Source organism: Megalopta genalis, chromosome 6 (genome assembly GCF_051020955.1).
Source record: "Megalopta genalis isolate 19385.01 chromosome 6, iyMegGena1_principal, whole genome shotgun sequence".
Taxonomy (NCBI): Eukaryota; Metazoa; Arthropoda; class Insecta; order Hymenoptera; family Halictidae; genus Megalopta; species Megalopta genalis.
Window position 1 is genome coordinate 40,610 of NC_135018.1, and position 25,213 is coordinate 65,822.

Below are 25,213 nucleotides of genomic sequence, written 5' to 3' on the forward strand. Positions count from 1 at the left end.
CTCTCTCTCTCTCTCTACAATAAAATACACTCGCAAGGATAGTACATGTACGGGAATTGTACCGTTTGGTAAATACATGTATCGATAACCGTATTAAAAACGTGTTATTTGATTTCGATTGAAAAACGAATAGAACTTTCCGGTATACTCGATAAAAAGAAAAGTATATATTATATTTTACCCCGGACAGCTTGCTCCTTCCAAATTCTCTTGTTCTCTGCTAGACAAGGAATCCAAGGCTTTCCAACCTTGAATCGTCTGGCTTCTGGGTTCGATCCTGCAAATCGTTTGTCATTTGAACACGATCGCGAATACGAGTCTCATTTTACTACGAGTCCGTGAGCGCGACGCCGGCTTACCGTTATTAGCTTCGTCCACGCTCTCCTTGGCGCTCAACGGTGCGAGAACCGTCTCCAACATGTCGCTGCACACCTGCATACTGGGTTCGACGATAAACTCGATGAATCCTATTTGCGATTCTGCAACCAGAGTATTGTTACGATCGCACAGCGGTGAAAATGGCAATCCTAGCGCCCGTTCCTTGTCGCCTTGACGGAAGAACTCTTCCAAGAGCTGCATAGTCCATCTGCGTATCGGACGAAATTCAAACGAATGAAATTCTTACGAATGAAATGGATATAGAATAGGAGAACATATCCGCGTGTAACGATGCGTCGCGTCATTTACGAGAGAGAATCGGGAATACGATCTTCGTACAACATTATTATTTTAGTGCCTTACCTATGGTGAAGGTCCCATCTTTTGGCTGGATGCGAGATGTCGCAACAATGGAGGACGAGGCTGACCGCTTTGCTTTTGTCGACGCTAGGTTCCGCCAGGCTTAGAATATTCTTCATATTCTTTAATTGTTGGAAATGAAAACTCATGTCGGTTGCAAGAACCATGTCGATGACGAGCGAACGAAATTCTCTGAACTCTTCCCTCGACAAATTCTGTAATATGTTGCATTCGTCTTCTTTCAATATCCTGGAAAATTTCAAGGAAAATTTCAACCTGCAACATTTACAACTCTGAACGTAAGAATTATTTTGAAAAATGATATAGCAAGAGCACAATACCGATCCGTATTGTACACTCGAACTTTTTCGTTGTCCCGATTTATATAGAACAGTTTGAATATCTGTGTTTCATATTCGGTGTCTCCATCTTGGAACGGGCATTCTTTTTTTAGAGATATTTAAAAAATGAAAGAAATCCATTTTTAAACACGACGGGACTTACTCGTGTCGTACTTTATCGAAATTAAATAAATATTTCAAAGTTTAGCGCGTTATCTAGGAACATCGATCCAGCGAACAATAGTATAAATACGTTAACGCTTTCAAGTTGTAATAGGATCGACGATAATCTTGTACCTTTTGGAAAGCGCTCCGCGTAAAAGGTACTTTTACCTTATTAGAGGTACCGAATCGCATCGTGCACCGATGGAAACGTGCTAGGTAATTCGCGATTAACAGCGGACAAATTGAAACGAAAATGCCCGATAATTGTGCAGGCTAGCAGCATCGGTGCACCATCAGCTTTCCATATGCACGACCTTTCCGATCCGTTCGTACGTACCGGAAGCTTGCGGAGATGTGGTGATTTTCCAGTACAGCCCGGTCATTGTAGAGGAGCGCTGTATCGCTGCCGGACATTACGTGGAAATTGTTTGTGGTCCCAGTGTGCTCGTAATCGTGAATAAGCGCCGCCACCAGGGTAGCGAAAATCTCCAAGTCGGTCAGCCAATTCTGCGAACAAGCGAATGCCGGATACATTCTGTGCATTATTCACGCGAAACAAGCAGTTTTCGACGGAGGCAGGCGGTGTAGCAGCGGTGGCCGCGGTGGCGCGACGCGCGTGGTGGGGTGGCCACGCATACGTACGGATGTATGAACATACATAGAAAACACCCGGGATTAACCGAAACTTATTCCTAGCTTCCGATCCCCATAGGGGTGTCGCTCGATTCCACGGGATATTCGAACGGGATACGTTCGGCGCGAGACGAAGAACGCGTAGCTACGATCAGAACTTTAAAGCGAAAAAGTTACGAGTCGCGATGTTTTCTTTTTGGTGCACGAGAATTGCCAAAACTATGTGGACACTTTCTTCATTGTAATTACCTAAAGAGAGTTAGGGTATAATTAATGAACGTTGCCGTATCGGCAACTCCGCCGCTATACCAATAATTAACTGAAATATTTCACCGACCTTTGTTTCCGAACTTACCATGAGACCTGTTTGACACAAGATGTAATGCATCGTCTGGGCGACGTCTGCAGCATGGAGATTATTGTGGTACGGGTTCCGGTGCCTGCAATAACCCTCTTCGACTCTTCCCAAAAAGCATTCCAACACCGCGGGCGGCACTTTGAATTTGTGGATCATACCGTATCGATTGAGTAGATCATAGCCGAGATACTTCACCGGAGCTCCCATCGCGGCTTCGCTCAAGGAAAACACGTCGAAGGACCAGTCGTCCAGAGTCTTAAACAAATACATGTATGTACGTTTGAATAGGGGTTCCAAGCGCCGTTCCAAAAATGTCAAGTCGCGTCGAATTTCGCCGCGATCGAAGCAGAAAGCTATTTCGGATATCGAAACTCCCGGGATTCTCGAGAATTTCGAGAACCTGAAGCACGTTTCGGGGCCATATACACACATATACGTATATAGTAGTATTCGCCAACATTGCGATGTCAGTTGTGACTGGAATTCCAAACTTTTCTTTTACGAAATAACTATTCGTTTCTTTTAGATCTCCCCCCACCCCCACCCCCCACCCCCCCACCGCGCCATTTTTGAGTTCAATAGCGAACAAAGGAACGCTATCTTTTCTGGATCCCTTCGTATATACTGGCATTACACTTAATGAAAAAGCAAATGCTCGAGCCAATGAAACGGCTTTTCCGCGTGTTTCCTCTACTCCGATGCACAGCAACGCGTATGCTGCTAATAATCCCGGTAGGGGTTTCATAGGGATTTTAATGAAAAGAAAAGTATGTAAGATCTCGAAAAAATTGTAGATATCGAAGCTCGAGTTATCTAGAGAAAGATAGGCCGCGTATTTCTCGCATACCTAAGCTTTTGTGTTTAAGTTAGTGTGTAGAATTTTAGTATTTTCGACCACGTTAGAGAACTATGAAATGATTCACGAGTGGCAGAGTTTTAGAAGAGATCCGAGATTACCGAGGTTTAAGGGTTCACACGGTACATACTCGCAAAGTTTCAGAAGGATCTACATATGTATAATGTCTAAGTATACCGATGGGGCAACCGAGGGTACAACTGCGCAAATCTCTCGAGATCCATAACTTCCTCGAATCTCCCGAGACTTCGAAGATCGTGAACCTCTTTCTCGCTAAGAAACCCCCTTCCATCTATTAGATCCGTTAGGATTCTTTGCAGTTTGCAGTCGGTACTATTGCACAATCTTTGGATTATAATTTGCTCTCTTGAAATTTTTCATACATCTACCGGTTGTTCTGGTTGTTTGCCAATTAAATGTTAGAACTACATTTGTATCTTTTTATTTCAAGATTCGTTTCCTCTTTCTTTTCTCTGGTCTTCAACTTCGCAATATACGTACAATAATGTATAAGCGTTGCCTACGGCAAGCAATAAGTAGCGTGTATTCCAAACCTAACTAGAATTGACTTCGTTAGTATGAAAATCGAACGTATGCTATCGAACGATACAACCTGACGTTACAATCCGGTATTAGTTTCGATGAAATCGACTTTTCACTAGCTAGAGAGGGCAAATATGTATGTATGGTACGTATGTATTCCGTTGTGCGGCGAACGATCTACCTTAAGTACTTTAACCACTTCCTGCGGGAACTGCATCATCGCGGTGCTGGTTACCCGCCTGTAAATCCGATCGACGAAAATCCCAGCCCTGATAGCGTGTGCCACCGAACGGAACTTGGGCTTCTCGTCGGCCTTCCGTCTGGTGGTCGCGAGCTGCCTCGTGAAGGTCGAGGCGAGCCATTCCCGCACTTCCGGGGGCACCGCGTCTGGTTGAACTTCGGACAGTTCATCGTCTTCGTCGGCCAGCCGTCTAAGAAAAATGTTGCTCGTTATTGACGCGTTGATCGACGCGGCCGAGTTAGCGCGCGAACAGTCGAATCACGACGAACATTCCTATCTTCGCTACACTTTAAAAGGACAGAGTCGGGTTACTTCCGTTAATCGTTTGTCACCCTTTCTGTTTTTTGAATTTCAAATCGAACACAACAGAAAAACACGCATCATGGATCCCTAGGGGCTACGCGTACACTACCCTTATCTTTGGATGGAAATCGAACGGGTTGCGAGTGAAACAGCGATTTGTCTTTGATTTGCTCGTTGCGAATTTTGCCTATCAATTTCATGGTTATCGCATTCCAAGTTGTTTCGTACGCATCGTATCGGAAACACGCATGTATATGCATATCGGAGTTCTCTATACAAACTGTGCCGGTAAAATGCAATTTATTTTTCTTTGACGTTTCACCGTTCACGGTTATGAGAAAATCAATTTTTTATTCACGATGCTTTCACGTCATAAATATAAATATTCTGTTTGTCGTTTTTCTCAATCGTGTTGGGCTTCTACTTTTTCTTCCCCCGCTCGACTTTGATTTCCAGGGATGTGCAGCGTATGTGTAATCCATTTGTGAAATTGCACATCGGTTTGATGCCGCTTTTCGTTTCGATCTAGTCGCGTACGATAAAATCTGATCGGTTTCGTGGTTATTAAAGAATCGAAGAAGCCTGTGTGCGCGATGTATCGGTCTTGTCGACGACAAATTGTCGCACTTCGGCAAAAGAATTCGCATTCACCGTATACGCCGAAGAAGGTGTACATAATTTGAATTTTATAGAAACGTACAAACGTTCGTTACGAATAATATCGTAGAAAACTGTGTAACGTGAAATGTATAGATGCCTCGAGTGCGAACGTGTTTTAATGATGCGGTAAAGAAAAGAGATTGGTGCCGAAGCGATGTACAGTAAATTCTCACCAATTGTTCCTCAGCTTGTAAACAAAAATGAAGAATTTGGGAAGAGGAGACACGATTATTCGAGCCTCGTGGCTCGTTTATTTATAGTTGTTGACGATCGATCTGTGACCCGCAAATAGTGTGTCAATATCAATTTTTCTTCCAATAATCGGCAAGTTTTCTTCAATGTCAAAACTGATAGACGTAGCAACGGGCATAAGGGGTTTCAACACACACACACATTATATATATATATATATATATTATTGCATTTATATTTGTGGAAGTTTAATGTATCCAAATTTCAAAGTGCAATTAACGTGGAGTTCACAGGATGAGTGCTGAAATTTTACACAAATGGAACGCTGACTACAGAGAAAATTAGTTTGATCTTAACGTGTACTACCAACTTTGCATACTATAATAGTAGTGTTACAAATATTTCTGTACGTTGTTGACGTTACGTTGGTAAATCGATACAAGATATTGGCTAGGTCCTCGCGAGGTACCTCCGGGGTTGAGTCAGAGTGCTACGAAAGAAATCTACGATTGCAGATGCATGCGCGCGCGTGTGTGTGTGTGTGAATTCTACCGCGCCGTACAATAGATATTACACGCTGTCGACCTAGCAAGCGAATGCCTTTGAATTCAGCGTTTCATTTTGTGGAGTGCTGATTGCTATTGCTCGTGAATCTAATTGGTAGAAAATTTCAAAGTCGGAGACGATACGGATGGCAATGAATCATTTTTCTTGTTGCTACGGGCATCGTGAAAGTTCAGGTAGCGTGAACTGGTCTATACGGATGTATACATATATCGTGACATATATACACAAATAACAAAGGATATATCCTAATTACCTCGAGTACACACTTTACATTATTGATACACACTTGCAACGCTTTGGTTATCAAATGAATATACACGATTGGGCGATACGATCGAAATCTATGTTATTCGATAGAATTTTGCACACCTTGTGATATCGTTACAATCGAGTGAAACGTACATGCGTGATCGATTAAAGAGTGTAACAAAAAAATCCGAAACATGGTTAGCAACATCGATACGACGTCTCTCTGTGTACTTACATGCGTTGTCGTATGGTTTTCGTATGTATCTTTATGGAAAGTTTAAAATATATAAATACGGATGATGTTTGTTCAGCGGTGATTAATGTTTTATACGCGAATATAATTACGATGCGTAAATTTGTTTCGGTAAGCAACGCGAGACTGTAAACACTCGAGCTCTAGAAATTTCATTGAATTTATTGACTTTGTTCGAACGCTACCGCATACATCGAGTGCTTCCAATTTTTTCGAGTTAAAGATCGCATCGAGATCGCGTCGTCGTGATCGTCGTATCGGAACACGTTTCAATGTCGACTATAGCATACAAGGATATATTAATATACACGGTATACGCTTGTAGGCAGAAACGAATGGTGATTTTGAAAACTTTCGAAACGATACGATCATGGGAAGAATATACTTTATACGGTTCTATCGGGGTTCGTGCAGTGCGGTATGGTAATTTCCAATTAAAAATCAACGTGTACATCGTTTTCGTGAATATGAGGAAAACAGGTAAACAGAAAAACAGATCTTACGTTTGTTTCGTTAAGGTTGAAACGATCGATTTGCTGTAAGCATTTCAACGACTAGATTTTATCTTTTATCGAATAAATCGGTCGAACTGCCGGAAAACCGTCGAAAAATCCAGTCCTCCTGTCTCCTATCGTTTAGAAAAACAGTCTCGCGTTGCGTTGCGGCTGTGATTTGTCATCCGAGCCGTGAATTTAAAACGCGATCGTTTCGTGGCGGCGCAGCTCGAGCCACAAACGGGAAACCAAAAAGAAACCAAAAGAAAAAAAAAGAAAATGGGAAAATAGGAAACGGTGAAATAGTGCCAGAACGATGGACGTTGAACGTGAATGATATTTGCAATGTAGTTATTCAAACATTGGAACGAACCTACGGCGTACACCCTGTCGGCAAGTAGCAGCTGACTCCGCACGCTCGGTGTCTCTATAATTTCAAACATCAAGAAAAAGGTGTGTCACATTAACGATAGAACACATCGAGGACGGTGCTGTATCTAAAGCAAGAAAGGTCTGCCCGCGTGTCAAATGTTCTCGGGCTACTCGAAGTTGTAAATGTTCTTCTCTATGTATCGTACAACACAAAAATATACAAGAAACCCGTTATGTTTCGTTCTGTTCCGGTTTTGCGGATTCGGTTTTGGTTCGAGTCACCGTATCGCGCGTTAGCGGTCTCTCACGGTTTTGCGATATCACTCGTCGGGACAGAATCGTAACGTTAGCGATGCTTAAGCATTCCATGTAACACCTCGTTCCGAAACAATGCGACTTTTCAGCGTACACCTTATACGCATGCACTTGGTAGATAGAGACACGGACGCAGGAAACACAGACAATAGAAGGAAGTCGACTCTTAAGAAGATGCATTCAGCTCGTAAACAGGCAGTCATCCAAGAAGTGAACAGGTTACACACCTAGAATGATCTAAAAAGAGACTAGAGTAGAGAGGAAGAGAGAGAGAGAGAGAGAGAGAGAGAGAGAGAGAGAGAGAAAGAGAGAGACAGGCCAGGCAGGTCAAGATAGTCGGCATGCTGTGTCTGGATGTGTTCGGCTAACGGTAGACCCTTTTCGATTGTCCTTTGTATTATATGTACGATACGCATGCGCGTTGCGCTTTTTTTCCCCCGGTATATTTCAATTCGGATCGCGGATTATATAATTCTGTATTATTTGTTCGCTTCCTTCTGTAAATTATATGTATATTGTCGTTCGATGCGATTTAACGTTAGAATCTTAAGCTGTTAACGTACGTGGTACACGTCTCAAGTATTACGTTACGCGCATAGAATGACACTGGTAAATATCTGTAGTATTACTCTCGTCTTTGTTTTCCGATTATCATAGTTTGCGATCATGGTGGTTGTTAATGTCACTGTACACGCTCTTGCCTGTAGTCTTGGAGTTACATATTGTTATATTGGTAATGATCGTGCACTATAATCGTGTGCAAATTACTGGGAAAGGCAAAAGTCTCGAAGTTACTCTATACATATATGTATACGTAGAGCTTGCTAACGATCGCGTTATACATACATACAGCGTGTTGTACTACATGACGTATTAATTCCTGTGCATAAGGTCTACGCTACGCATGGTAGAACGCTAAAACTAGGATATTGACAAGAAGAAAACGTATTGCAACGTTACGACGAATTTGAATCTGCAGTTGGCATTTACGTTGGGAGAGCGAAAACGTCGTTTTCGTTGTTTTGCAGTGAAAATCACGTTTATCACGAAAATGATTGGTTCCGTTACAGTTTTCTATATTATTACGATACATTTCGATCCATTTAACAGTTGCCATGTTCGCGCTATTAACGAATTGTTAAAAATATATCTCCGATATTCGTGCAATACCCATCCGTTTAGATCGATCGTTTAATTATTCTGTTAGGCGAACATCGTGCCAAGATAATTAACACTTTGTAACAAGTGGCGCGAAAACAACAAATAATTGATAAACGATAATCTTGAAACAATCAATTTCTAATATTTTATATCTAGATACAGAAGAATGGAAAAGCGTGTGCTTATATTTAGAGCGCGGAAGAGAATCTTAATTTTGTCAAAATATCGACTCGCTTTTTGAATCGACCTCTAAACAAAGTTTGGACTTGTTTTCAAGATAGGTGAATTTCGTTTAGAAAAGGGTCAAGTTGATTCGAAAAGGGGGTAATTTGGTTTTAAAATAGATGGCTACGATCTACAAAAGGGTCGGTTTAATTTGAAAAAGAATCGCTAATACATAATTTGCAAAAGAATGAATTTTTAATGGAAAATCTGCATAAAACTAGCCTTGGTGACAGATTTTCGCTCTCCTCCCCCCGCCCCCTCCCAACATTTTTCACGTCTCGTTATCAATGTGGAATGTGGTTGGTCGAACGAACTGTATGCTTGAAATTGAACCCTGACCGTCGTCGATTCTTTCCGAGCTCTGGGCGAACGTTGACTAGTTCGTCGACCAGAAGAAAGTTCGATTCCCCGATAATAATGATTGAGCAAACGACGCATGATCGTGAGCCTAGCCAGACGATGATCGCGGTAAAGATGTATCGAACAAGGGACGACGTGTACTTGGATCGGAGCAGATGTTGGGTTCGGATAAATCTGATCGTTGGGTGAGAACGAGAACAGTCGCGCGTAAGGTCGGAAATATGAATATTTCGCAACCTTGCCCATACGGGGGTGCGAAGCTTCCGTTTCTGGGTTACCACCGCATGGCCCTGTGGTCCGTCCGAGTCCAAGGCGCTTCCAAGGGATGCAGATGACAGGCCCGCATCCCTACGCGATGACCGAGAGCACTCAACCCCGCCTGAATTCACCCTGTGGTACTGCTTGTTAGTGCACGTGTCAAGTAGAGAACAGAACAGTAGATCATTACAGTTTTCCTTATCATTATCATTAAGCATTATCGTGTCAACATAGAAATTCGATATTTCGGCCGACTGGTCTCTCGGTCTCGAGTCTGCTTCAACCCTGTGTCTCGGGTAAATCAACTTAACTTAAGAAATTAAGAGTCTTAGCACGTTTCGCACTGGAAAATGTCGTTTACACCTAGAGACAGCTTAAATAAATCGCTTTAGATACTCTGTAATCGTGTTCGAGTGGACACGCTTCCGGAATTTTCCTGAAAAGTCTGAATAAATTGTAGCCAAAGGTACGTCACGTGCGTAGAAGTCGCTTAAAATATATATATATGTGTGTAATAGATATGTACGCGATATCTGTTGCTATCGTGGTGGCAGTTGATCGTGGCTCTGAAGAATTGGTACATGTTAGTTATTCAACAAGTTTAAACAATTTTAGAATTATGTTGCTCGTTACGATTATGAAATACCGCGAACGACACCCGCTTCGTAGAAAATGTGAAAGTAATTGCGTTTACGTCGAATCTATCGAAATGTTCTGGGCATACACGGTGGTTTCTCGTTGATTCGCTTCGGTTCGCTCTCGCTTTGTCGATCTTAACGAACAAATTGGGACAGCTTGCGAGAGAATTTTGAACGAAATCTGTGAACGAAGTATATATGTACCGCGATCTGTCGTCTTATCGTTTGAAAAAATATAACTTTGACGAAACACACGATTTACCAGATAAGATAATTTCACTCTGTCGGAAAATTAAATAATTATTTATTTGAAAAAAGATCTTCAGGAACCGCGATGTGCACGCGCCTAGCATTAAGTTGCGTCGAACGACGATTATATTTTTTTATATTTTTTTATATTTATATTAAATAATTGTACAAGGAATTTCAGACGTTCGTAATTCCCCGAGGCACATACCACATTTACAAAATAGAAATGTATTCGAAATAAAAAAGAAAAAGAATGAAGAAAAAAACTCAATTGCCTCCTGTGAGGATTGAACTCACGACCCCTGGTTTACGAGACCAGTGCTCTACCACTGAGCTAAAGAGGCGCTCTTGAGATACGTACGGTTCGAATTGGAGGTCATAATAAATCCAGAGATCAACTTCGTAATGCTTCTTGGAAATTAATTAATTGCGAACGTTTCGTACAACAATTGTATCGTACAAACATTTTCACAAAATATAAAATATAATTCGAATCTTGTGGTATCCGTTCGTGTTTCCAAGAGTCGTGAGCCTTGTACAAAATTACCGTTAGTAACATATTAGTATTACTTAATTAACAAGAAAAATTATAACAATATTTATAATAATTATGTTACTTTCACAGATCGTAACGTGTGTATTATTTGTTGGAAATCTTTGATTTAACCGTGTCTAGAGATAGTGGTCACAAACCATTGAGTGTAATCATTTTTACAATATAATGGATAATCGATATTGCATATCCTAGAGAAGCGGTTATCGGCTCTCTGTGAATGACTATAATATAGAAATGTTATTTAATAAACTAAACATTTATGGTAATTTATATTTCGGGAAAAACTTACTTGGTTTCATCGAGAAAGACAGCTTCGAGCACGCGTGCTGCATAGTGTAAGTTTCGTTGAAGTAATTCTGCTGATATTTCACCGTGTTGAAGCTGCCTCAGTAAGCACCTCAATCTGCGATAGAAACGACTCCAAGTAACTGAATTTCTTTTTTTCTAATAGACTAGAATTTTTCTAATATGAAATTGAATATGAAATGAATTTTCCCTATGATCAATTTTCACTTTCTAGCTTCGGTTTTGATACTTGAATGAATGAATGAATGAATGAAATTTCATACGGAATTTTTACAATCAATCGATTAACTTTCTTTAATTATTCGACGGTTAATGTGTCGACAACAAAGATCTACTTTCGAGACAAACCGACTCGAACGATGCGCGAGATTTGGGAACAAATATAATAAAGAGTAGCAGATAATATTGACTTGTCTAAATTTTCATATTAAAATATCCGCTTGATTTGAAAATAAATCGTCGTGATTGTACCTGAGGGCAGCTTTGTCGCAAGCATCGGGGGTGTCAACGGCAGGAAGCGTGTCTGTCGTTAAATCGACATTATCAAGAATCTCATCGAGATCGACGGACTGGCTGGACGAAAGAGTGTCAGGGCTGAGCGGTGGCGGAGATCCTTCGAAACTTCCGCCGATATTTTTATTCTTGCCAGAACTTCGGCGTACTATCGTTAGCGTGCCTTGTTCTGCAACGCAAACAAGAGAGAACGTTAAACTGGCGCCCTATTTAACACGGAAACAAGAAAATTTCTCATCGCTGCACAATCTTGATAACGCGTGAGATTAATCAACTTTTCAAACTTCATCGACGCGATGTCGGAACGTTTTCTTCGCAGCCATCAAAATATTCTTGCGTGATTATTTTTTACACTAGCGGCACCCCTTTGTGGTACGCGTCTGTTACGTGTTCGTTCTATGTACATACATATGTAAGTTGGTTTTATGCAATGCCATTGTCTACCGAGAGATAAGGAAATGTTACCGCTACCCGAGCTCGGCACAGTCGCTAATAGAAGAAAAAGGGGATGGGTCGTCCAAGTTTGAGCGTAACAGATTTCTAAGATATAAGTGCGCATTGCTATGCATAGTTTTTCCTTCGCGTTTCATAATTTTATAGTACGTAAATTCTATACTCTGCGGCTCGATTAATGCATAAATTAACATTTTTTGAAAAAAAAAAAAAGAAATCGTTATGTACGTGCGACAACTTTTTTTTACAGCCACAGACTTATCCGTTGAATTCCACGGTTAATACATATTATACGTACTTGGTAGTTGGCCATTGCGACCAGGCGAGGAGGGATTGTGCGATCGAGGGGATGCTGTACCAGTGCAGCTCGTAGTGGCGTTAACGTTCGGAGATGCACCGGGCGAGGACACTGCGATATCATCTTTCGTAACTCTGCGATCCGGCGGAGATGCAACTGGAATCGATAAAAAGAAGTAACTTAGTCGTTTAAATCGTTGAAGCAGTCAAGAAAAATATATGTACACATTTGTAATAATCCTTTGACATTCCCATTGTTATCTCGAAGCTACAATTAGCGACCGCAACTGTTCAAGCTAAAATCTCAGGGATCTTACCGATTTCATTTCTTACAATTACAATAGTTTGTTTCAGAGATCGAATACATATATAGAGTATAGAACTTATCGTTATCTTTTATTTCAAACACGAACCGTACAACTTATTTAACACGTCGTGTGTGAATCGTTTCCGCGTATATTTAAATATATTTATATTCTGAAATAACTTCTGAAACAATTGATTTACTATTTTCTTATTATTTACAAATTGGAATTACAGAATTTTTCACTTTATTCGACAATGAAAATGTAGTTTATTTATTAATAAACGTTCGTTATGTAAAGAATATAAATTAAATTCGTAATTGCAAGTTACTATTATAATTCAATTAGATGCCTAGAATACATTCCGAAAGTGAGATGTTTAATAAATAGAGTTACATACACGGGTGAGGAATGGGGAGGGGGGGGGGCAGTGAATTTCAGTTAACGGTGTGATATATTCGAATCGCATAAAATTTGCATGAATTCACGACGGTCACCTACCACACGCGTGCAACGGAAATACAATTAAGTGAGATATCGTTAATTGCAGATTATGGTTCTATTTGAGATGGTCTAAATAAATAGAGCTGTGTGTGTAACCGATCCTTCGACGTTGCAATTTTCATAAGTATACGACGAGTTTCTTTACGTATTTACGTAAAACCTGAAGATCGAGTCACGTAATTAATTACAACGGTAGACACAATATTATTTTTAGTCCGTCGTTTACACTTTTATCCGTTCCATGGGAAACTGTTAGAAATGCGTCTGTGTATCAAACTTTGGACATCGTCCAGATCAATCTTGTACAATTGTATTATATCATGAATGTGGTACACGAATGTATTTGTAATTTCCGTTTGAAGAATTATAAGAATCAATTTGTTTCTCCATAGTTTCCAGTTAATGTAATTACAAGATTCATCATTCTATTCTGCTGAAAGCTAGTTCAATCTTTTTCGTATGCATAATTCTCATTAAATTTCTATCACCCGTCTGCAAATGTCATTGTCGATACTAAAGAACGCGAGGGACGTGCCTTTGAGGTTCCAGCATTCTATGAGAATGAATTCATTATTAAATTTCCACGCAGCTGGGAAAATTGAATTTTTCGAAGTGCGAGCTCGCAGGAATCTCATTAAAGGCGGACTTTGAATGTGTGTAGCGATCCACGGTGAAATAATTATTAGTATTTGTAAACACTGATTTTTCAATGAAGTTCAAGAAACTTCGTTAACTACTCCGAATAATTAAGAAGCAGACCGACAACATTATCTTGTCCCCTTATTAAACCTGGTACAACGTTGTATGCTTAATAAGCATTAATTTTTCTAATAATGTTCTTTTCGAAACGTTTTGTTTTTCATTCTTGCATTAATAGCTACCTAAATCTATTATTTAACGGTATTGTATAAATAAATGCATCTCGAACAAAAAAAGGAACACTTATGTTCGGAGAAAACAAAATTGAAAATCGTTATTGTACAATTATTCTTTTGTCATTCCACTCGATTGCAACGTTTGCATTGTCTAGCAAGTTAGCGCCTCCTATCGTTTAAAAAAAATCCAACCGATTTCATCTAATTTTAGAGAAGTTATTCCGTTTTAAAAGGCGTCCACGTATACATACATACATACATAATACATATTTGGCCAGGACTGTATCGATAAAATAAGACAATGTTAAAAATCTTTATTGCGCACAGCAAGTGGAAGAGATATGCATACGATAATTTGTGCGCATAAACGCGTGCAGTCTATTAATACGACTTCGTATGTAGAACGATAAATCTTTGAGGACAACAGCGGTTCGCGTTCCCTTCGTTTACCGTCGATACTGACATAAACTGGGTACTCGATTTCTGTCGAGCAATTGTAATCCAGTTTACGATTCGCAAATCGTATGCGAAACCATAGATCACCACCGGCTGGCTAAATGCAAGCTACGAGTGTCGTCCATACGATGACAATGGTCAGCTTTTCAGAGACCTTGCTAAGCCGCACAGGTTCCGTGTCGGTGAATGTTCGATCACGGCTACGTCCCAACGCGGTCTACTCGGGAACTCGAGTAATATAAATTGTAATCAGATAGTTGACTCGATGAGAGAGAAAAGTTAAAATACGAAATTTCATTCGAAACCACGAAAGTCCAGAAAGTTGTTCTAAAATTCTGAAGAACCTACAAAGTATTTCGCGACGCTTTTGGAAGCTTCGTAACAGTTTCTCGGCTGTTTGGTCATAAAACGATTCATTATGAAATTTTACAAACCGAACTGTTATTAGACCGCGGAAGTTTACTAGTTTTAGTTTTCGATCAAATATATCAAAATATGCAACTGACTTATGTCAAATATGTATCGATAATATGCCAATACACATACAATGTACGTATACGAGAATATAACATAATAATAATAATAATAATAATAACAACAACAACAACAACAACAACAATATATGTTACTCTTACTCGGATAAACCGAAATAAAGGTCTAAAGGTATGCTAGTTTAGTAAGCGGCGTCCACGATGTTGAATCGTTAGTTCTGCTTATTAATTCAAGCGCCAGCAGGTTTTGCCGTTGTTCATTTATGAAATTCATAAAGAATGCTGCGGGACCTCAGGCTTCGTCTATATTTACCTCGGAGCTTTTGAGCTTTAAGGTATTTAACTTTCATACGGTAAGACTGCACGGAGCCCTTTTTGCACCGATGACTTTGTTAAAAATAGTTGGAGAAGAGCGACCGTGCCCCGTGTAATTTTAAATTGCAAATAAATATCGTCCTCTCGTAGAGGCGGTTTCATCGGTCGATGAACACGAGATTAATCGTTGCTGTTACAATATGTATCTACATCGTGCATTCTACATATAATACACACACACGCGCGCGCGCACGCACAAAATATATACAATATACAGGGTGTTCCACAATTACTTTAACAGCCGAAAATGAGGGGTAGCTGAGGTCATTTGAAGTAACTTTTTCCTTTGCGAAAATGGGTGAGTTTCTTATTGATAATATTCTTCATATTTCTCTAACAAACATATCCCTTACGTTCTTTAATACGATTATTATTTATTAAATTAGCTTTGCGAATCATTCGTCGAACTGTGTTCGGACACGGAATTATTTAAATTAAAATATCATTTACGTACTTTGTTAATCTTCACTGTACACCTTGCCTAAAAATTTCACATGTTACACACGAGGTGTCATGCACACTAGAAAATTAAAACAGCCGTCACGGTTAAATTACTTATTATTTCGGGTCCGAAAAATTGGTAAATATTCTTCAGACGCTCTAAAGTAAAGGTGAACAGCGTTTTTCTTAAAAACATCACTGTTACGTAGTAAAAAATAATCCGGAAAGTTCTCGCTTCGTGATTTGTTCAATACTTCGAACGCGGCTCGAGTCCGTTCCGACCATCTGTCAAAGCCTCGTGCTGCGGACTCTCTCGCGGACTCTCTCTCTCTCTCTCTCTCTCTCTCTCTCTCTCTCTCTCTCTCGCACCGTCACCTCTCATTGGCCAGTGTTTTTCGTTAATAACTCGTAAACAAGGCCGCGGATTGCATTTTCGCAAAGGAAAAAGTTACTTCAAATGACCTCAGCTACCCCTCATTTTCGGCTGTTAAAGTAATTGTGGAACACCCTGTATATATACGTATTGCATAACCTGCAACGCGCAAGCAATTGTTTAAAATCAAACTTATAATATTTATTAAGCTATTAGCAAACTAATTTGTAACCAATTTGTATATTCGTTTTACAATTTCATTTTCATACTTACCATACATCTACTATAGAAATGTATGCTTTAAGCTTGCTGCTTGAAAGAATACGAACGACTAAAGTTCCTTTTTTAATGATTTCGTTTACGCTAGGAGAATCGTTCGTCATCCGTTTGTTAACCTTGACATGACCATAGCGATGGCGTGTAGAGTACGGTTTGCGTAGTCGTGGACGCGTAGAGAAGAACGACGTTTAGTCGAATTAATAAATTATTTGTGAAGCGAAAACGGGAAAGTAATACTAAATGCATCGAAATCCGTTATCACGAACGATTGGCAAGTTATCGGAATGCTATGGTGTTATAGACTCGAATTCCGTCCCATGGAGTGAAAAGATAAAATTTGTTCGTAACACCATTGTATTCTATTTCATCGTGATATTATATTGTATTTCAAAACCATCTACACAAGTATATCAGAATAATGAAGAGGATCTTACGTAGAAAAGGTCTTCCGAGATGAGAACGTTTTGAAATGTAATTTTGCTGCGAGTGACAACTCAAGGAACGATACGACGTGTATTTAAAGTGGATAATCCGCGGGACGTCGATGCAAGATAAACGTAAAGAAAATCTTCTTCCAGTAGCTTTGTTCGAATTAACGTTTCAATCGATTTCAATTTTAGTTTTCAAGAAAGCAGCAAATTACTATTCACCGGACATATATATTTACAAGCTCCTTCATGTGTTAGTTAAAAAACTCATTTTTCATTTTTCTATTTATCTAATTTCGACAACAGTTCACTATTCATAATATTTCGTAACATAGGTTCCGGTAAAACTACAATTATTCAAATCGATAAAAGCTACCGTAGAGAGAATAGAACGTAGAACATCGTAACAAGTTTGTTGTTGTAAGCAGAAGAACGGAAAGTTTTCATCTTTTATCTCCTGTATATGTATAGTTTCCGTTAGGTTTTACAATTATTTTCTGCATATATTAAGTGCAGTTATAAAGACAGAAAATAGGTATTCATTGCAATGGTCGGTGAATAATTATCGGCCGATCAGCTGATCGATAAAAACAGAAAAGTTTAAACTCGATAGAATAGTTCTGTAACATTATTGGTGTTGTTGCGTGACATTTTGAAATTAAAAACAGGTTTTATCTACGGTTTTAAAAAAAGTTATTGCGTTTTAAAAGGTGTCCGAATATCAATGACCAGGTGTAACTGTAGCAGAAGACCGTGTCGGTAAACGTTATTTTATAATATGCGAAGTTTAAAAGACGAATTATATTTTTGTGAAAGTAATTCAAGCCAACATGCGCAAATAAACGAGCGAAGGAACGAATGAAACAGTATTATCAAATGACGATTTCGACACTTGTACATACTTATTTATGCTATTACTACTACTACTACTACTACTACTACTACTACTACTACTACTACTACTACTACTACTACTACTACTACTACTACTACTACTACTACTACTACTACTACTACTACTATCAGTAGTAATATACTTGCTACTATTTATATGTTATAAATGTATGCGGTATGAATATTTGATCTTAAACATTTGGAACTGTCCGATCTTAACTTGAATGTTTAATCGTAAATCGTAACACTGACAATATGAATGCGATATTAGTACAAACAATATATGTACATGTCATTAATATAAGCTTCCATGTGTGTATATGTATTTATTTTCCCGTTTCGCTAGGCACCGAACGCGTTTATAGGTTATCATATTTTAATTCATTAATTCATTTACGAAGTTGTGTTTTATTCGGCGGTTAAATATTAATTATTACGGTGTAAGCAACGAAAAATTCATTATTTTAACCACCGATTGAAAAACATTTGGTGGCATTTAAAAAATAATTATGATTCACGCGTGTTTTGGACTAATAAACTTGCTGCAATGGGTTATTTAATACCAACAAAATGTTTGAATTATTTCAGAATATTATAATAAATTCTACATTTTTCATTGTTAATCTGAAACATTTCACTCGCATGATACGTATGCAAGAAATGATATTGATCGTGCAAATTCGAGACAGCGTTTGCAAAGTTTGTAAAAGAAAACAAGTTCGGAAATTCGTTAGCGAACAATTCTGAAATTTCTTTATGGCCTGTCGGTTATTCCGCATACCAAATTACTGGTTATGTTTGCGGAAGCACATTTATCACCTGTCACAGAATATTGTCGCTTAACCCAAACCCGATTTCGCTTCAGCAACACGATGCGAGTATAAAAAGGGATAGTATCGTTAGCGTTCGCACAGAAGTGGTTGTTACAACGTTGGTGTCGGTTGCAGTTCGAACTACATAATTGGGCTGCGAACGCACGGTAATCGATAGGCACTTTCGAGTTCACCTACGGTCACGATTATTGTGCGCATCGATGCAAGATTGCGAGAGTTTGTTGTTTTCGCGAAGGATATAATCTCACCTCTACTCCTTTCTGTTACGATACAAAAAAAGCAATTGAAAAATTGAAAAATTCATTCGTTTGTTGTTTCATTCGCGACAATGTGCACGACACACACGTAACATAACCGATGTATATCCGCGACTGTATACTTTAATCGAGCCGTATAGTATAAGATCGTTGTCTCAAGCATTGCCAATATAAAGAATCAGCGATCAGAATTTTAACGCGTTAAGTGCCGAAAATCAGCCCTTAAAATTCTGAAACTATAAAGATAAAATGTATCGTAGTACATAGATGGTATTTTAATTTCTTTGTATTCTAAACATCCTAGTAAACGTTTTAAGAAGTATGTAGTAGTTGAACATTAGTGTCGCTCGTACATATGTATGTGACCGATGCGACGCGTCGAAAGTGAAAACATGTGACATGCGCGCGGCATTGTTCCTTCCAACCACGGATACGAGTTCAAAGTTTAAAAGGACTCGTTGACTTTTAGCTGATTCGCTTCTTTCGTGTGTTTAGGAAACATGAAGGCGATATTACTACTTTGTGTAACGACATTGCACGCCGTTGTCGGCAGCAGCGGCCACGAATGGTGGCGGACAATGTCGCTCTATCAGGTCTATCCCAGGAGTTATAAAGACAGCAATGGGGATGGGCTAGGTGATATAAAAGGTAAGCGTACACATTTCTCTGTGATTTTGTTTTTCTTCCTTCGACCACGTGATTTTCTACCGTTTACTGTTCAACAGAATACCACGTGTACATATACCTAAACTCATAATTAGATCGCGAATTTTATGCATTCGTGTGGGAAAACTGATTGTGGCAATAGCATAAAATAGTATAAAGATCGAAGGAACTTTAGAATGTCGATCTATTATCTATTAACTATCTATTAACTTATCATCTATTATCCATTAACTCTATACATTCGGCCGTAATCTGTGTAAAAATTGCCAAACAATTTCTTATTAACCGACGTTGAAAGTGCAAAAAGCCCAAAGTTTATTTATCACGGAAATGACAGAATATTAGATCCCCCTTTTCGACGAACGCTTTCTCCGATTACAGGTATCATAAGCAAGTTGGACCATATGACAGAATCGCACATCGACGCTTTCTGGGTGTCTCCCTTCTACTCAAGCCCTATGGTCGATTTTGGTTACGATATTTCCGACTACCGCAGCATTTTCCCCGCCTTTGGTACAATGAAAGATTTCGAGGATATGGTGAAAGCCGCCCATAGCAAAAATTTGAAGGTGGTCATAGATTTCGTACCGAATCATACTTCGGATCAGCACGAATGGTTTCAGAAAAGTTTGAAGAATATCAAACCCTACAGCGATTACTACGTCTGGCACGAGGGCCGAAAACTTGAAAACGGCACCAGGGCGCCACCGAACAATTGGGTAAATCCCACGATCGTTTACCATGAACAACCTACCATAATCTTCTGATCTCTTGCTGACATTCCAGACAATATTATCTCGGCTTTCCGAGAACTTATATTACGCGATCAAAGATGCTCCTCGTATCCACAGAAATTCGTTGTGGTAGATAGCGGGGATCATTCTTTGTTAACTTCACTCGTTCGTTGTATAACGCGTGCAACGTTAAAGTAGATTTTAGTTGATAAAGATATTTTGCAGGACAGTGCAAAAGACGAGTCGCTATAAAATCACGCGTTCTTATATCTAATCGAAGAGAATAGGAAAAAGTACTGTTTACCAGAAGAAAAACGAAGGAAGTCGTTATTTCGGTCAGGTTTAACTTTATTGGAACGCCGTTCGACCACGTTTCACGCTCATTTCGACGATTTACGTGAAACTTTTTGCATATGTGCATTTCGTTCGTAATTTCCATACGTATTTCGCGAGAAGAATGATCCTGAATTTTATACAGATTCGCCTGAAAAATTCCAACGAATGGATATTAAAACGCATGTTCGGGGTAGAATTTATGTTTCAACGCTGTGTATGGAAATGTAGAAACGAATTTACTCGAACGATATCCCTCGTTACTCTCCTCGCTGTATCGTTGTCCATAAGAGATTATTAACAATCGGTATTGGATCGGTATCGTGTCATTCTGCCTCCGCGGCAACCATACTTTTCCCGCGCTGTCGAATGTACCCCAATGATTGGATTGTACATACATATATGCATGTATAGAGATGCACAGGTAAGTACATAGGCCTTCGTACAAATTAAAAGTGTTTTGCATGAATTACAAGAAACGGAAGCTTTTTTAAACAATATCTTTCTTTCCTTCGTTAACGATTTTATCGAGCTGAAAATAACACGACGATGTTATTCGCAAAATAAACATTGAAAGATGATAAGAACGACAACGAAGTAGAAACAAAAGGATCGTAACGATGGAAATTGGTAGAAAAGTCAATGTGTGATATTACTTACTTACTTACTTAGGAATTGTATTGTTCGCGCGTAGATCAGTATATTCGGTGGATCAGCGTGGACGTGGCGACCGGAACGCAACGCGTATTATTACCATCAGTATACAAAGGAGCAACCGGATGTTAACTACTTCAACGAAGATTTAGTACAGGAGATGAAGGTAGGTGTACGATTGGAATCATGATAATAATAATAATAATAATAATAATAATAATAATAATAATAATAATAATAATAATCATAATAATAATAATAAAAAGAAAAATCACTGGGGCAACTGAGTGACCTCTCGTTTATAATAGGTACACTTGCATCGAGTAACGCGTTGATCCTCGATCGGTGACCATTGTTTTAATATCTCTAGTAGCAACGTGACGTCAAATTGACTCTCTGTCTCTCTGTATCGGTAACGGTGACTCGACGTCGAATAAACTGACTCCGCGTATCGATAACGGTGACTCGATGTCAAAGTGATTCCGTATCAATAGCGATACCGCTTGCGATACGGAGTCAATTTGACATCGAGTCACTATTATCGTAGCGATACGCGGAGTCAATTTGACGCGCGTTATTATTCTAAAGTTAATATTTTAAAACGCGATAACTTCTTTAAAATTGTACGAAATGACTTCAATTTTGTCGAATTGTTAACGTTTTCGAAGTGTTGCCGACTCGTTTACCAAACGATGAGAAAGCAGCTTCGAACGTCGTGAACGAATTAAAAACAGTCGAAATCGCACAGTTTTCTACGACCCTCCACCGACAACTAAGAGAAATCTTGAAATTTTTACATCTTCCAATGTATACGTTACATATGTTATACGTAAATATATGTCGTACAATTTTAAAAAGGTTATTACGTTTCAAGAGATGTCCGAATACTATTGTTACTCCCTGCAAATAACATGCGACACGTGGCTTGGAGATCATTTTGAATCCGGTTTCAGATTATACTTTTGGTCGACGCTATAATCGGTCGGTAATGCAATTTTTCAGGATATTCTCAAATTTTGGTTGGATAAAGGCATAGACGGAATTAGAGTGGACGCCGCTGCTCGTCTTTGCGAGAATCAAACGTTTGCGGACGAACCACTGTCAGGACTCACCAACGACCCAAATAATTTTGCGTATACGGTGAAAATCTACACCAGAGACCACCCTCGAAATTATGAGATAGTGAGAGGATGGAGCAAGGTCCTTGCTCAATACGAGGGCGATAAAGTCATGATGATCGAAGCGTACACAGATTTAAATCACACGATGGAGTTTTACGATGCTGGTGCCAGTTACCCCTTTAACTTTGCAATGGTCATAAATTTGAATTCCAATTCAACGGCGAAGGATTGGAAATTCATAGTTGATCGGTGGATCGACAACATGCCAAAGGGTGCTACACCTAATTGGGTGGTAAGTATTATATGTATGTGCAAAAAAAGACTTGACAGAACATTATTTCAAATTGTTTCTTATTTCACGAGGAACGTAAGAAACTTGGAATGGAATTTATGAAGATAATATAACGAACGATGCTCAGGATCGTTCGTAATTTTATTCATTAATTTGTTCTTTTCTTCGGCTGTTTTGTCTCATCTTTATTATACATTTATGTTACGTATTTTTTTCATAGCGCAAAATCAAATTATTAATACGACGTTGATTCGTGTAGTTGTAGAATGTAATACTAGTTTAACGAGTAGTAAATATTACAGAAGGAGATCGATAAAAATCAATAACTCTCAACAATAAAAACTCTCCGTACAGGCTGGAAATCACGATAATTCGAGGTTGGTGACTCGGTTGGGGCCCGATCGTGCACGAGCGATAACTGCGATGACTTTCATATTACCCGGTGTCACTGTCACGTACAACGGCGACGAGATCGGCATGGAGGATACATGGGTTTCCTATAAAAACACCCAAGACCCGCACGGATGTAACGAGGGTCCGGAAGGATACGAAAAAACGTCCAGGGATCCTGTTAGATCGCCGTTCCAATGGGACGCTACCACTTCCGCCGGTAAGCTCTGGATATCCATAAGGGTTTCTAGGTCGGTTCTGAGAGAGACGAATAGAATATAGAGACGGTCGAATATTTTCATTATCATCCACGTATGAAACGCGTCGCGCGGCGCGCCAGAAACGTTGAAAAGTTGAACATTATTCATCCGTACGCTGCTGCGGGTTCGATGCAAGTTGAAACGGTAAAAAGATTAAAAGAATTCAAGAATTTCGATAAGAATTTCTGTGCATTCGATGCGAAATTGATTTCGATTTTGATTTTGATTTTGTGCAAGGGTGTGCACAGTCTAGCGATAAAATGTGTCTGTCACCACCGATTAATTACTACGCGAAGTTGTCATACGTTTATTAAGTTATTTCTTTTTATACAGTTAAAATGTTCATAACCGCAAACTGAAGGTTTAAATGAAAACAACTTTTGTGCAGGATTTTCTACGAACGCGAAAACTTGGATTCCAGTTAACGACGACTACAAAACCGTGAATCTAGCATCGGAGAAGAAGGATAAAGACTCTTTCTATAATTTCTATAACTCCCTTGCGATTCTGAAGAAAGTGAATCCGGCTGTCCGGAAAGGAAACCTAACCGACAAACTGCTGACCGACAATGTTCTCTACATCGCTAGGTAAACGAAGAAAATTGTTATTAGTTACGATTAGTTATCGTCCATAAGCAATCGCTGTAACATTGAATTTCCTTCGGTCATTCGTGTTCTTTCAGAAACATTTCTGAATCGATGTTCGAACAGCGCATTACATACGTACATATACGTGGAGGAAAATTACAATCGATGCTTCGTTGTAAACCCTCGAAAGAGATGATTCACGAGGTGATTCGAAGTAATTTTTTCCTTAGCGATTACGTTCTTCGTGACTTTGTTAATGAGTTGTTAACGAAAAAGATGGACGTTTTCGGTAAGGAAAAAGTTACTTCTAATAATCTCTCACAGTATCGCGTTCCTTACAATATGGCTTACAATACTTTTTACACGATATTCTATTCTTTTCTTTCTCTTTCTCTCTCACTCTCTTCTGTTTTTATAGAGAGACCGTATCACAGGGAGCTGTATACGCGATATTGAACGTCGCAAACTCGACGGAGGTTGTGGATTTGTCAGAAATCCAGAAACCAAAGTGCAAGTTGAGAGTGTACTACGCATCGGCCGGTTTTGGTCTAAAGAAAGGGTACGTATATGCGCACGCTTCTCTTTTTCATAAACCGACCATGATAATATCATTCTTCTTGTCTAATGTGATAAGGAAACATATTATCGAATTAGACAAGTCGATTTTCAGAATACTTAAAAACCTTTGTAATAATATTTTCGATTCTATTCGCAAATCTAGGGCTCTTCTCTGTAACGAGAGTGTAAAAGTGCCTCCGTACGGTACATTGGTTCTAACCAGACATTAGAACGAAGAATGGAAAGCATTATACCATCGTATTACTGCTACTATTTAATACTTTTAAAAACTATATTTATTGAAACAATGTAATTATATATGTACGCACTGGAACTTAAATAAAAATGCAATGCAAATATTGTTAACGCTTCTATTATATTTCTTTAACATGTAACATACACATCCGCGTCTCTGAACGAAGGGGGGGGGCTGTATTCGATTCTTTACAGAACTTTTAATTCCGATCTGCTCTTTTGGTTTCCAATTATTTGTTGTCGGTTCAATTTCTGATTCTGGAGAACAAAAAATTAATGCATACATATTTTTAACCCACACTCTCCAGTTTCCAAGAAAATATTTGTTTGGAATTTTTACACTTTAAAACTGTTAAAAATAATGTGCGACCAATGCTTCGCTAAGAACCGTCTCTCGCACGAATTTCATAGAAATCAGGCATGTTTTTTTATACTGTAGCGACCAGTCATGCGCACAATAGGAACTTCGGTCCTTCTCCTTCGAAGAAGTTATTTTTGAGATGATAAGTCCCAAACCTTGACAGCGCATGTCCGCAATAGAGTTTTTTTAGAGATA

The 25,213-nt window shown here is 39.1% G+C and overlaps 2 protein-coding genes and 1 non-coding gene across 9 annotated transcripts in view; 1 reads left to right on the plus strand and 2 right to left on the minus strand.

The window, feature by feature from the left end:
• Window positions 1-25,213, minus strand: part of LOC117218882 (dual specificity calcium/calmodulin-dependent 3',5'-cyclic nucleotide phosphodiesterase 1) — a 153,223-nt gene that overhangs the window by 7,655 nt on the left and 120,355 nt on the right. For 4 of the 7 annotated variants that reach the window (XM_076522960.1, XM_076522959.1, XM_033467623.2 and 1 more), the window contains exons 2-12: window positions 12,298-12,453; window positions 11,505-11,715; window positions 11,017-11,130; window positions 9,264-9,416; window positions 6,967-7,020; window positions 3,816-4,065; window positions 2,233-2,490; window positions 1,582-1,751; window positions 742-987; window positions 360-586; window positions 182-277 (exon numbers count right to left, since the gene is read on the minus strand). In XM_076522960.1, coding sequence (XP_076379075.1) covers window positions 182-277; window positions 360-586; window positions 742-987; window positions 1,582-1,751; window positions 2,233-2,490; window positions 3,816-4,065; window positions 6,967-7,020; window positions 9,264-9,416; window positions 11,017-11,130; window positions 11,505-11,715; window positions 12,298-12,453 — 1,935 coding nt within the window. The remainder of the gene's footprint in view (window positions 1-181; window positions 278-359; window positions 587-741; window positions 988-1,581; window positions 1,752-2,232; window positions 2,491-3,815; window positions 4,066-6,966; window positions 7,021-9,263; window positions 9,417-11,016; window positions 11,131-11,504; window positions 11,716-12,297; window positions 12,454-25,213) is intronic. The other 3 variants (XM_033467634.2, XM_033467615.2, XM_033467644.2) reach the window with 3 other exon arrangements.
• Window positions 10,444-10,515, minus strand: TRNAT-CGU (transfer RNA threonine (anticodon CGU)). The gene has a single exon. It is a non-coding gene; the product is annotated as a tRNA-Thr (tRNA).
• On the plus strand, window positions 18,577-24,768 carry LOC117218929 (alpha-glucosidase). Its single transcript, XM_033467676.2, has 9 exons — window positions 18,577-18,696; window positions 19,303-19,455; window positions 19,855-20,192; window positions 21,235-21,360; window positions 22,197-22,607; window positions 22,962-23,217; window positions 23,646-23,844; window positions 24,263-24,403; window positions 24,566-24,768. Exons 2-9 carry the CDS (start codon window positions 19,308-19,310, stop codon window positions 24,630-24,632), a joined length of 1,686 nt encoding a protein of 561 aa, XP_033323567.1. The 5' UTR covers window positions 18,577-18,696; window positions 19,303-19,307; the 3' UTR covers window positions 24,633-24,768.